Source organism: Erithacus rubecula (assembly GCF_903797595.1).
Source record: "Erithacus rubecula genome assembly, chromosome: 31".
NCBI lineage: Eukaryota > Metazoa > Chordata > Aves > Passeriformes > Muscicapidae > Erithacus > Erithacus rubecula.
The window spans coordinates 1,034,815-1,047,486 of record NC_136682.1 but is presented as its reverse complement, the minus strand read 5'-3'; the positions used below and the strand labels follow the sequence as shown (position 1 = coordinate 1,047,486).

At 63.9% G+C, this 12,672-nt stretch overlaps 2 protein-coding genes across 3 annotated transcripts; one reads left to right on the top strand and one right to left on the bottom strand.

Annotated features, from left to right (window-relative positions):
- Positions 1 to 7: 7 nt before the first annotated feature.
- Positions 8 to 5,781, bottom strand: NAB2 (NGFI-A binding protein 2). Its single transcript, XM_079329316.1, is given in 11 exon segments — positions 8 to 970; positions 1,082 to 1,282; positions 1,371 to 1,503; positions 1,667 to 1,718; positions 2,185 to 2,318; positions 2,511 to 3,312; positions 4,297 to 4,350; positions 4,352 to 4,386; positions 4,389 to 4,459; positions 4,462 to 4,518; positions 4,521 to 5,781. Coding segments are annotated over 11 exon segments (1,740 nt in total). The 5' UTR covers positions 4,627 to 5,781; the 3' UTR covers positions 8 to 875.
- Positions 5,782 to 6,103: 322 nt separating this feature from the next.
- NEMP1 (nuclear envelope integral membrane protein 1) lies at positions 6,104 to 12,504 on the top strand. Of its 2 annotated transcripts, none has more exons than XM_079329220.1 (10): positions 6,104 to 6,332; positions 6,829 to 6,950; positions 7,497 to 7,707; positions 7,918 to 7,990; positions 8,117 to 8,210; positions 8,358 to 8,472; positions 9,609 to 9,834; positions 10,748 to 10,930; positions 11,093 to 11,310; positions 11,761 to 12,504. In XM_079329220.1, exons 1-9 carry the CDS (start codon positions 6,239 to 6,241, stop codon positions 11,307 to 11,309), a joined length of 1,335 nt encoding a protein of 444 aa, XP_079185346.1. In that variant the 5' UTR covers positions 6,104 to 6,238; the 3' UTR covers position 11,310; positions 11,761 to 12,504. The 2 variants fall into 2 exon arrangements, with proteins under 2 accessions (XP_079185346.1, XP_079185347.1); XM_079329221.1 differs by having other exon boundaries at positions 6,189 to 6,332; positions 11,821 to 12,504.
- The last annotated feature ends 168 nt before the right edge of the window (positions 12,505 to 12,672 follow it).

The following is a 12,672-nucleotide window of genomic DNA, read 5'->3' as shown; positions in this document are numbered from 1 at the left end:
AGGAAGATAAGCCATAAAATAAAGTTTTATTCCAAAATAACAAAATAAATAATCTACTGTACACGGTACAAAGGAAGAGTCGCTAATGCTCTAAAAAGACACCACACAGTCCTAATGGGGGGGGTGGGGGGGTGGGAACCCCGGGGCTGGGCACGGTTTATAGGGATGGGGGGAGAAAGAGGAGGAACCCCGAAGGGTTGGGGTGGGGGGAACAGCACCTCCCCAGTGCCCGTCAAACGCCGCCTGCATCGTGCTGGGAGGGGGTGACACCCCCGGCACGTGTGACACCCCCCGGCACAGGGACCATGCTGGAAGCACACGCAGGTATCGGGGTGCGGGGGGGGGTGGGGGCGTGCGGGGGGTGCGGGGTATTTACAGCTGGGGGGGGGTCGCAGGATGGGAGGGGGGGGTGCACAGTGAGCTGGCACGTGCTGCGGGGAGGGGGCTGGCGGCTGGTGCGTGGGCGCTGCGGGTTTGAGGGGGGGGTGGGACCGTGTGCCCGGCGTGGGCGGCAGCGCTGACGTGGGAGCGCACAGTGCGACGCGTCTGTCCCCGCGCGGTGACAAGAACCGGGGATGGCGGGGGGGACGGTCAGCAAGGGGGCTGTACAGGGGGCTCCAGTCCATCGAGGGCTCCCCAGCCCTGGGGGGCGGCGGGGGCGCGGAGCCGGGCGGGATGGGGGTATTGCTGCTGCGGGGAGTCGCATCCCGCCGCGGCTGAGGTAACCAGAGCGTCGGTGTGGGACGGGAGGGGACCGGGGGGGCTGTGGCTGAGACCTCCCCCCCAACCCAAACTCCCCGGGCCCGGAGCGCCGCCGCACCCGTCCCCCAGCACGTTATTGCTTCGTTAATGGTGGCGGGGGGGCTACAGGGGCCTCACTGCCTGCTGGTCTCCTGCTCCACCTTGATGGTGCCCCGAGGGGGGTCTGGGGGGGCCGGAGGACCCCGTTCTGCCAGCCCGTCCTCGAATTCTGTAGGGAGAACACGGAGATGGCGTCAGGACACGATTCCATAGGAGAAGGCAGCGGTGCCGCCCTGACCCCCCGCCCAGGGCAAAGCCCCCCGGCCCCGCGGGGGCTCACCTGGTCCCGGGGGCTTCCCCGGCAGGCAGGGGCTGAGCCGCCCCACGCGCTCGTGCGAGACCAGCCGCGCCAGGCGCAGCCCCTCGTCCATCAGCGTCTGCTGGAGGATGTGGCGGCTCCAGAGCCCGTGGGGAGCGAGGCCGAGGGGCACGTCCGGGGCCGCACCGGGCGGAGGGGTCAGCCGGGGACAGGCCCCCGCCGCTGCCGAGAGAGGGGCGACAGTCAGCGCGAGGGGCCGGGGATCGCCCACCACCAGCCCCCCCCGCGATGGAGAGGGACCCCCACTCACCCTGCAAGTGGCCATCGAGGCTCTCCCCGGACAGGCTGCCCGTGTCCTCCTCCAAGCTGGCTCGGTACCCGGCCCCGGGGGGCTCCAGCCCCACCGGCAGTGCCAGGAGCTCAGGGCGGCTCTGCTCTCCCACCTGCCAGGAGCACACAGGTGAGCAGGTCTCCTGTGCCACCCACCCCGGGACACCCACGGCCGTCACTCGGAGCTGGCATGGGCAGCCCCGGGCACGTTGCACCGTCACACCCACGCTCACAGGTGTGCACATCTGCACTCACTCCCCTTGCACCTGCACCCACCTCCTGCTTCAGCCGCTTGGCCACGACGGCACCGCTGTCCTCGGGATGGGCCCTGGGGGTGGAAAGGGGCTGTGTCAGGTATGGGGGTGGCCACAGAAGTCCCCACGATGTGAGCAGAGCCACCAGGCAGGGCAGTGCCAGAAGCTGGGGCTCTGGCACGGATGGGTTTGGGGGCGGAAAAAGAAGGAAGCAGCTGGAGAGCGAAGGGAAAAAGCAGCCCTGGCATGGTGGGCAGGGGGCTTTGGGGATGGAGGCAAGAGATGGGGCATCCCCAGTGGCATCCCTTTGCTGCCTGGCATCCCCCCCCACGCCTGGCATCCCCGTCATTCCCATTCTCCCCACCTCCCACGCTCTGAGGTCAGGCACAAACCACCCACACTGGCAAAGGGGAACCGAGGGCCGCAGGGTCCTGGCCCCGTCCAGAAGTGCTGGATCATGGTGCAGACCCCGAGGTGCAAGGGGGTGACAGCCAGGCCCCTCCCCCAACTCTACGAGGCGGTTCCCGGGTCTGGGCTCACCTGGTGACCTTGAGCGAGGACAGGTAGGTGCTCTCCCGCGCGACCTGTCGCGACAGCGAGAAGAGCTCGACGCGCCGCAGCAGCAGCGAGTTGTCCCGCAGGCAGAACTGGGCGGCCGCCTCATTGATGATGAGCTGGGGGCAGAGATGATGCGTGAGTGGGGACAGGGATGGCAGCGCCCACGGGACCCTCAGCTAAGGCAGCTCCAGCTCCAGATGCTACCTGAGTGGGAGCAGACCTTGAATCCCACCCACGCACACCCCCAGAGCCGCCCCAGCCCCTACCCCAACCCAGCACATGGCAGGAACTCTAAGCACGGAGCTCACCTCGTGCAGGGTGAGCTGCTTGCCCTCCCGGCGCCGCGCCTCGCCGCGGCCGTAGATCGCGCTGTGCCGCCGGATCTCCTCCTCCTTCTGCCGGTCACCATCCTCCAGCTGGAAGATGTGCCCCACAGCCTTGGCCAGCTTCTTGTTGAGCTTCATCAGCGCCCTCAGCTCGGCCTCGCCGCCCCGGGGGCAGCTCTGCAGCAGCCGCTCCACGCTCTCCACCACCGTCCGTGCCAGCTCCGGCTCCAGCTCCGTGCCCACCGCCTGCTCCCCGCTGCTCCCGCCCGGGGAGAAGGGGGGACCCCCCGGCTCCTCATCCCCGCCACCCTCCGACTCGGGGGTGCTCCTTCCCGGCCACGGTGGAGCCGCTGACGGTGACAGCTTCTCCCCCGGCTCCGTGGGGCTGCGGGCTGGGGGCGTCCCGGCACTGCCGCCCCCCTTGCCCGCGGCCTCGCCGGGGCTGCTGTGCCCATTGCTGAGCGCCTTGCGCCCGCCGGCCTCAGAGAGCTTGAAGAGCGGGATGCTGCTGACGGGGACGGCCGAGACGGGCTGGCTGAAGAGCCCCGGGTTGGATGCCCACTCGCGCAGAGCCTTCTGGAGGCGGCGGACGTGGAGGGGCTTGGTGGCCATGCCCACCAGCGCCATGATCTCCAGGAACTCCTCCTCGCCCGCCTCGCAGAGCTGCTGCACGTCGTCCCCCCCTTGCTGGATGAAGGTCTCGTAGTAGCCCAGCAGGTTGGCGCGTTGCAGCACCCGGTAGAGCTGCAGCTCCCCCAGCGTGCGGGGCAGGGCCATGGCGAGCCTGTGGTGGACGAAGGACAGACGGACTCACCACGAGGATGGACAGACATGCAGGAGAAACCCCCTCCCCACCCTTGGGGCTGGGGGTAAAGAGCAGAGGGAGCACTGCCGAGTATGGGTGTTCCAGTGTCCCTAAACCCCACGGGACGCCCAGTCCCACCCATGTGCTCCGGGCTGGGACAGTCCCTGCAGCCACAGTCCCTGGACACGGCACAGACATGAGTGGGGTCACCCTCATCCCAGCCCCTCCTCCCTTCCCTGGGCTGTGCCCCGCCTCTGCCCCTCCCCCAGCCAGCAGCCCCTCCACGCCAGGTCCTCACTCGGGGCAGGACACAAGTGGGGCTTTCCCCAGCCCCCCCATCCCCGGGGATGGTGTGCTAGTGCCGATTTCACCACGGCCAACATCCCCCAGGCTCCCTGCCCTGCCCTGCCCGTGCCCTGCTCCCCTGTGGTCCCCTGGATCCCATCAGGACCATCCTCCCCTGGTGACCCCGCCCCGCTCGGTGCCCCCATCCCCACCCCGGTCCCACCAGGGCGATCTTCCCCCAGCGTCCCCGCACCTGCTTGGTCCCCTCCAGTGCCCCGAACCCATCCCGTGCGCCATCCCCCCCGCCCATCCCTCCCACACCTACCGGGGTCATCCCTTCCCGGGGCTCTCTGCCCTGCCCGGTGACCCCCGGTGTCCCATCCCCCCGCCGTCGCCACGGTCCCTCTGTGCTCCCACGGTCCCATCGAGGTCATCCCCCCACGAGCCCCCGACCCCGCCCGGTACCCCCCGGTGCCGCGGTGCCCCCGGTCCCATCGGGACCATCCCCTCCCGGTGCATCCCGGCGCCCCGGACCCGCCCGGAGCCCCTGGCCAACACCTCTTGGGCTCTCCGCCCTGCCCGGTGTCCCTCGCTGCTCCGTCCCGCTTCGGTCCCCCCCAGTCCCACCATGGCCACCGTCCCCCGGTGCCCCCCGGTGCCCCGTCCCCGCTCGCTCACCTCCGCCTGGAACCGCCTCCGTCCGCTCCGCCCGCCCCGCCGGGCGGCCAGGGAGGGGCGGGGGGGCTCCGGGGCCGGCTCTAACCGGGGGTCCGAGGGGTGCCGGGGCTCGGGGGGTCCCGCGGCCGGGCCGGGCGCGCTCCCTCCGCCGCGCCGCGCCGCTCTGCGCGCCGCCCACACGGGCGGGACCGTGAAATAGCAGCGGCCCCGGCTGCGCCGCGCGTGGGAGGCCCCGGGGGCGGATCCCGCGGCTGCCGCCCCCGCCGAGCGCGGGGGGGGGACAGCGGTGGGGGCGGCAGCACCGGGCCCCCTTCTTCCCCCCCCCCCCATCTCCCGGCACCGGAGCAGCGGGAGGGGAGCGCCCCGCACGGCGGCATCGGGGGTCCCGCAGCCCGGGCAGGGACCGGACAGGACACGCGTGGTTCGGGGGGAGAGGCAGAACCCCCCGAAAAGGACACGGTGCTCGGTGTTGGCGTGGGCAGCCTGAATCCCGGGGGTCCCGCGGGCAGCGCTCGCAGCATCTCCAGTTTCGGTGACAGCCCGAGCGGGCGCGGGGATGCTCCGGGTACCGGCACCGCTGTCCCGGCAGTGCTCCCCGGTGCCGGAGCCCTTGCGAAGGGCTGGCGCTCGGTGTCACCGGCACGCACACGCTGCCACCGAAAGGCTTCGGGGTGAGCACCCCGGAGCAGCGACAACGGGAGCGGACGGAGATTTCCCGGGTGGGCTGGGGGGATGCCGAAGCCCCTCGCCCGCAGCACCGGGGTCCCTCCCGCGGGATAGAGGACGGGGGGGGTCACGGCCCACACCCCGGTCCGGCCCTGCGTGGCTCGGTGCTATTTATACCGCGGCCGGCGCCTGGCGTGGGGCCAGAGCCGCCCCCGCGCGATCCTGCCGGTGTCCGGGGCACATCCCCGGAGCTGCCCGGGGAGCAGATCCCGCACGGGCACGGTCCCGGTCCCCATGGCGGGGGTCCTGCCCGAGCCCTTTCGGTTCCCCCCCCCCCCCCCCCCCCCACCACCATCGCCACTCTGTCACACCCCCCCGCTCCACGACCGAGCGTCCGGCGCGGCGGGGCCGTTCCCAGCCCCGGCGCTGCCCCCGGCTGACGCACATCCTCCGCCCACGGCCCCGCCGCTTCCCGGCTCCGCCGCCCACGGCCCGCGGAGGGGGAGCGGGGGGGCCGCCCGAGCCCGCTCCCCGCTGCCCGCCCACGGGCGGCCGCCGCCCCACGGGGAGGGACACACGCGGAGGGCGGCACCTCCTTCCCGGGGCTGCGGGGGGACGGACGGTGCCGGCAGCGCGGCGAACCGGAGCCCCGGCCGAGCCGAGCCGTGGGATGTGGGACCCCCTCCGCGCCGCGGGTCACCCGTGACCCTCGTGCCACGTCCGCCCGTCTGGGCCGTGAGGTCGCGGGTCCCGGTGCCGGCGGGTCCCGGTGCCGGCGGGTTCGGCTGCCGGGTTGGGGGGGTGTGCGAGGGGCGGGACCTTCGCGCCCCCCACGCGTGACCCATTCACACAAACGCCGCGAGGCCGCGCCCTGATAGGCGGAGGCGGCTGTCAATCACGCGGGACACACGAGGGGGTGGAGGGCGTGGCTGGTGGTGCCTGCTCTCTGATTGGTCGAGGGGCGTGTCCGTCAGAGCCGTTACCGGAGCAGGGCGTGGCTGTCCCGTGAATGGCGGGCATGCTGGTTACCGTGGTAACCGAGGGCGGGAACACAGCTGGTTCCTGCACGCACACTGCTGATTGGCTAACAATACTGTCAATCAAATTAGCAGCGGCAAGAAGGCGGGCTGGAGTATATCGATGCTTTTTGATAGGTTGAATCAGCTGTCAATCAACAACAAAACCCAGTGAGCGTCTCTACTATTGGCTGCTCCTCGTTGGCCGGGCCAGGCGGGCGGCGGAAGCGGAAGCGGCCGGCGCAACCGCGGCGGGAGGGATGAAACCGGCTCCGGGGCGGCGGCGGCTCCCAGCACTGCCCGTGCTGCTCCTCCTGTTCCTGTTCCTGCCCTTCCTGCTCCTGCAAGCTGCAGGTGCGCGGGGCAGCGGCGTCCATGAGCGGGGACCCGGGGGAGTCACGGTGGGGAGCGGAGCGGCGGCAGCCCCCGGGGCAGCATGGCGGGGGGATGGAACCGGCGGTGAGTGCGCGGGGAACCGCCCGGTGCTCGCTGAGAGAGTCCCTAGGGAACCTCTGAGCGTTTCACGGCGCCTCCACTCTCAGGGCATCGGTGGGATTTCGCGTCCCGCTGTCCCGATCTCCCGGTGCTATCGCGATTCCTACGATTCCCTGCGGCTCGGGGGGCGAGCGGGTTTCTGTCCTTGAGGTCGGATTTTGGAACTAGGAGCTAGAAGGGATGGGGCTGTGCCGATGCCGACAGCCCAGGGCAAGGTGTTATCCCAAAAAAGAACCAGAGGGATATTCCAAGGAAAACAGCGGGAGGACTGTGGGAATATTCCTGAGTGGGGAATCCCCGGGGAGGGAAGGGGGTTCTGAAGCAGGGTCTGAACCCCTCCCTCTGCTCTTCCCAGACACCAAGAATCCCATCATCCAGCTCCAGGAGGGGCACGAGTCCCACCACAACAAATCCCAGCGATTCTGCTACACCAACACCCGCGTGCCACGATGGAACGACATCTGGACGAGGACACAGGTGACAGGAGGAGGAGGAGGCAGCAGATCCTCCCTGATCCAGCCCTCCCCTCCATCCATCTGTTAGGAAAATGAATTCACAAACATCAGAGGTTTATGTCCAAAAAGGAGAGGAGTCCTTCTTGCTTTATTCCAATAAAGGGAGAGGCCATGGGGAATTCCCCTGGCATCTCTCAGATTTTTGGAGGACACAACCTCATTTTATCCTAATTTCCCAGGCACTTTTCCCTCTCTCTTTCCCCCATTCCTGAGGTACTTGAGAGGCACAAACTTCCCAAACACCTGACACCTGAGATTCCCCTCTCATGTACAACCCTCCCTTTTAATTTTCAATTCTTAAACAATTCATCATTTTTCCCACATTGCTTCCTCATCTTCCAAATCCAATTTCATTTACCAGCAAACCTCCAGTTTGTCAAGGCAAATCTCTTTTCCCATTCACCAATCAGTGGAATCCCTCCCATTATTTATCTCTCAGTGCTAATATTATCTACCAGCAGATCTTATTTGTAAAGACAAATGTGATATTCCATCCCCTTCCCCACAGATCCGTGTCACCAGCAACCAGATGATCCGTGTCACTCAGGTGGACAGCGAGGAGGAGCTGGAGAAATTCAGCATGTGGAACATGCTCTTCTCCTTCCTGAGGGGGAAACTCAATGATACCAGCATTGATGTGGATCTCTACAGCAACAAAACCTGCCTCAAGGTCGAGCTGCTGGAGCCTGGCACCACCTACTCCGTCCTCCTCTTCCGCCGTACGTCCCCTCCTGGCTGGGGGAAAGGGGCTGGGGGCTGCCCAGGGGTCAGCAGCACAGGGCAGCTCATCATCCAAACACCTCTTCCTTCCTCAGAAAGGGAATTTGGTCTGTGGAAGGAATTTGGGGCATTTGGATGCTGTCATTTCACTGTGGTAGGTGTGAGTTTTCTACCACACCTCTCTTCACTGGGATTCATTTGCTTTGCAGGTTTTGATCCTAAGATGTTCCTTGTTTTCTTCCTGGGCCTGCTGTTGTTTTTCTGTGGGGACACACTGAGCAGGTGAGCTCACTCCTCTCCCCATGTTTGGGGCAGGTGGGCAGTGCCTGGTGACTCCTGGGTGGGGGTTTTTGTGCACAGGTATCCATAAATCACCACAGTGATTGATTCCTTGTGGGATCATTGCAGGAGCCAAATCTTCTATTACTCAGCTGGGATCAGTGTTGGATTGTTGGCCTCACTGCTTGTCCTTGTCTACATGATGTCCAAGGTCATGCCCAAGGTAGGTGCCACATCTTGAGGGGCTCAGAGACCTCATAGCCCTTTCCATACCTGTACTGGGATGGACTGGGTGTGGTACAGAGCAGCTCAGCACCTGGGGGAGGCATCCACAGCCTGCCTGCAATCCCCCTGTGCTTCCTCCCCCCAGAAAAGCCCTGTGTACTTCCTGCTGGTTGGAGGTTGGTCCTTTTCCCTCTACCTGCTTCAGCTGATCTTCAAGAACCTGAGAGAGATCTGCACATCCTACTGGCAGTACCTGTTAGGTAGGTGGGGTTTTGGGAGCTCTGGGATTCACTAGTTCACCAGTTCCTACTGGCAGTACCTGTTGGGCAGGTGAAGCTCTGGGATTCACCAGTTCCTACTGACAGTACCTGTTAGGTGGGTGAGACTCTGGGATTCACCAGTTCTACTGACAGTACCTGTTAGGTAGGTGGGGTTTTGGGAGCTCTGGGATTCACCAGTTCCTACTGGCAGTACCTGTTGGGAGCTCTGGAATTCACCAGTTCACCAGTTCCTACTGGCAGTACCTGTTGGGTAGGTGAAGCTCTGGGATTCACCAGTTCCTACTGGCAGTACCTGTTGGGTAGGTGGGGTTTTGGGAGCTCTGGGATTCACCATTTCACCAGTTCCTACTGACAGTACCTGTTAGGTGGGTGAGACTCTGGGATTCACCAGATCCTACTGGCAGTACCTGTTGGGTAGGTGAAGCTCTGGGATTCACCAGTTCACCAGTTCTACTGACAGTACCTGTTAGGTAGGTGGGGTTTTGGGAGCTCTGGGATTCACCAGTTCCTACTGGCAGTACCTGTTGGGCGGGTGAAGCTCTGGGATTCACCAGTTCACCAGTTCCTACTGACAGTACCTGTTAGGTGGGTGAGACTCTGGGATTCACCAGTTCCTACTGGCAGTACCTGTTGGGTAGGTGGGGTTTTGGGAGCTCTGGGATTCACCAGTTCCTACTGGCAGTACCTGTTGGGAGCTCTGGGATTCACCAGTTCACCAGTTCCTACTGGCAGTACCTGTTGGGAGCTCTGGGATTCACCAGTTCACCAGTTCCTACTGGCAGTACCTGTTGGGAGCTCTGGGATTCACCAGTTCACCAGTTCCTACTGACAGTACCTGTTAGGTGGGTGAGACTCTGGGATTCACCAGATCCTACTGGCAGTACCTGTTGGGTAGGTGGGGTTTTGGGAGCTCTGGGATTCACCAGTTCACCAGTTCCTACTGGCAGTACCTGTTGGGCAGGTGAAGCTCTGGGATTCAGCAGGTGAACATCTCCTAACAGAGCTGGAACATGCTGGGGAACAATGCTGAGATTCCCTGTGCAGGTGTGATGTCATCTCCCCCCTCATCCTCACAGAGCCCCCAATTTGTGCCCCATCCCTGTGCTCTCCCACAGGTTACCTGCTGCTCGTGGGGCTCCTGAGCTTTGCTGTGTGCTACAGGTACGGCCCCTTGGAGAACGAGCGCAGCATCAACCTCCTGTCCTGGGCCCTGCAGCTGCTGGGGCTGCTGCTGATGTACTCAGGCATCCAGATCCATCCCATTGCCCTGGGCCTGGTGCTCATTGCCATCTGCACCAAGAACCTGGATTACCCCTTGCAATGGGCTTTTGCTGCCTACAGGTGAGCCCTTGGGATTGCAGCGTGATCACAGCTCCCAGCTGGGTTGGGATGAGCTGCTGGGTGGAGCCTGTGTCACAGAGCAGGGCTGTTTTCACTGGGAGTGGGGTGGGGAACTGCCCTTTTTTCCTGGGACTGGTGCAGGAGTGGGGTGTGATCCATTTTTCCCACTGCCAGCTGCCCCAGGAGCTGCTCCTGTGCAAGGAGCTTGGGCTGCTCCAGGGATTCACGTCCCAGAAACTGGTGTGGTGTCATGTCCCTGCTCTGGGAGGTGGTCGTGCCTCAGAATCTGGTCTTGCCTTGGAGTTTTTGCTCCAGGGATCTCACCCTGGGATCCTGCTCTGGGGTAGTGCCCTGGGAGCTGGTTCTGCCCCAAGATCCTGCCCTGGGAGCTGGTCCTGCTCCAAGGTCGTACTCTGGAGTGCTGCCCTGGGATCCTGCTCTGGGATCCAGCCCTGGGATCCTGCCCTGGGAGCTGGTCCTGCTCCAAGGTCGTGCTCTGGAGTGCTGCCCTGGGATCCTGCTCTGGGATCCAGCCCTGGGAGCTGGTTCTGCCCCAGATTTCCTGCTCTGGGAGGTGGTCCTGCCTCAGGATCTGGTCTTGCCTTGGAGTTCTTGCTCCAGGGATCCTGCCTTGGGATCCTGCTCTGGGAGTTGGTCCTGCCCCAGGATCCTGCCCTAGGATCCAGCCCTGGAATCCTGCCCTGGGAGCTGGTTCTGCCCCAAATTTCCTGCTCTGGGAAGTGGTCCTGCCCCAAGGTCCTGCTCTGGAGTTCCTGCTCCAGGGATCCAGCCCTGGGATCCTGCCCTGGGAGCTGGTTCTGCCCCAAGGTCCTGCTCTGGGATCCTACTCCTGCCCCAGGAGCTGGTCCCACCCCATCCAGGCAGACATTAACTGGTGTTTCCCCCTTGGCAGGAAGATGCAGAGTTCCAAAAGTTCCAGGCTGGCCCCAACCCCCCCTCGGCTGCTGACAGAGGAGGAATTTCGGCTCCAGGGCGAGGTGGAGACTCGAAGGGCCCTGGCAGAGCTGAGGAGCTCCTGCCAGAGCCCTGAATTCTCTGCCTGGACCACAGTGTCCCGCATCCAGTCCCCCAAAAGGTAACATCCCATCACCAGCCATGAGCTCAGGGTGGCCACCCTGTGTCCCTCTGGGGGGAAAGGATGGATAGCACCAGCTCCCACCTTTTCCTGCATGTGTCAGGGCCTCTCCAGAGGCTCTGGACACACCTGCCCAATGTGCTGCTCCATGGCTTCTCCCAGGTTTGCTGCCTTTGTGGCTGGTGCTTCCCATGTCACCCCCAATGAGGTGTCTGCCCACGAGGAGGAGTTTGGCCTGGGAAGGTTATACATTGATGAGGAGCTCTTTGAGGATGATGATGATGATGAAGAAGAGGAAGAGGAGGAAAACATCCATGACTTCTCTGCTGGGGATCACAGGAGTGATTCCCTGCCCCACAACCATCTGGATGTCCAGTGAGGTCAGCTGCCCTGGGACCAAGGAGCAGAACCACTGCTGGGCTGCTCCAGGCATGGTGGGGATGGAGCCTCTGGGGGATGGAGCCTGTGGGGGATGGATTTTTCTCCCTCTCTCTGACAGAAAGAAAAGGGTCTCTGATCTCCCTTCCCCTGCAGCTCCTGCCTGAGGTGTGAACACTCAGCACAGCTCTGGGTGTTTTGGGGGTGGGACACATGGAAACCCCCCCAAGCTGGGAGGTCACCTGGTCTTGGATGCAGCCTGGAGCCACCCCCAACTTTTGCACTGGATTTTTGTGAGCTCCCAGGGTGGATTCCTATCCCAAACCTGGGTGCTTATCTGGCTCCATCCCTCAGTGCCACAGCTGTGGGCTGCACACAGGAGGCCCTTTCCCCTCTCTGGGCACTGGGCAGCCTGGGGTGGGGATGGACCTTCCCCTGCATCTCCTGTGCAGGTGCCTGAGGGTGACACACACACAAGAGGAACTTTGGACCTGTCCCACTGGTACCTGCAGGCTCAGCACCTGTCTGGAGCCGTGGTGAGGGAGCTGCCAGCAACCTGCTCCTCCTCCTCCTCCTCCTGCTGCAGATAATGTCAGAGGGCTCCAGCTGGTCGGGCCACACCTCTGCCTTGGCTTCAATCCCATGTGGATACCAAAACCCTCCAGCACTTCCTAGATGGAGCTGTGGAGCCTCAAGGTCTGCTGGCTGCCCCTGGATGTGGTGTTGGGGTAGAGGCCGTGCTCAGCCCCCTCTCCCCGTGCCAGAGCTGAGGATGAGTGTGGATGTGCTTCCTCCCTGCCTTGCTGCCCTTCTCATGCTGTTACTCCTCTCCCAGTGGGTGCAGGCAGGGGCTGGGGGTGATCCCATGGATGTTCCAGCTCCCAGTGCTGGCTGTGGATCTCTGCCAAAGAACAAAGCTGGAGGGGACACCCCAATCTATGCAACTTCCTGAGCAATAACACTGCCCTCACCTCCTTGCAGTGTCTCAGCTGCTCTGGGGACCCCCCAGCCCAGCCCCTACCTCACCTGAAGCTTCTGCCATCAGTTAGTCCCAGCCTGATATCTGTCCCTGTCCCAGCTTTGTTCCCTTGCTGCACTTCCAGGTGTGAACAGACTCTGTTACTTCATCCCCCCACTCCTCAGTGTGATGAACAAGTGATTATATTTTTAATAAAGATGTATTTTTTAGGGCCTGAGCTTCATTTGTTCATCCTGCTGTGACCCAAGGCTCAGCCAGTTGTGGGAGGTCGTTCTGCTGGGGATGGTGTGTGGGGACACAACAACCTCTGAGTGCCAAATTCCCTGTGACAGGACCTATCATGGCCTCAGGTTGGGCTGGGACCAGGTGTGCTTCCCTGGGGACA

Excerpts from the sequence above, each read along its gene's own strand:
- NEMP1 (XM_079329220.1), top strand. The coding sequence starts at position 6,239 with ATGAAACCGGCTCCGGGGCGGCGGCGGCTCCCAGCACTGCCCGTGCTG. Across the intron at positions 6,951-7,496 it reads ACATCTGGACGAGGACACAG|ATCCGTGTCACCAGCAACCA; the intron begins GTGACAGGAGGA and ends CCTTCCCCACAG. Across the intron at positions 7,708-7,917 it reads CTCCGTCCTCCTCTTCCGCC|GTTTTGATCCTAAGATGTTC; the intron begins GTACGTCCCCTC and ends TTTGCTTTGCAG.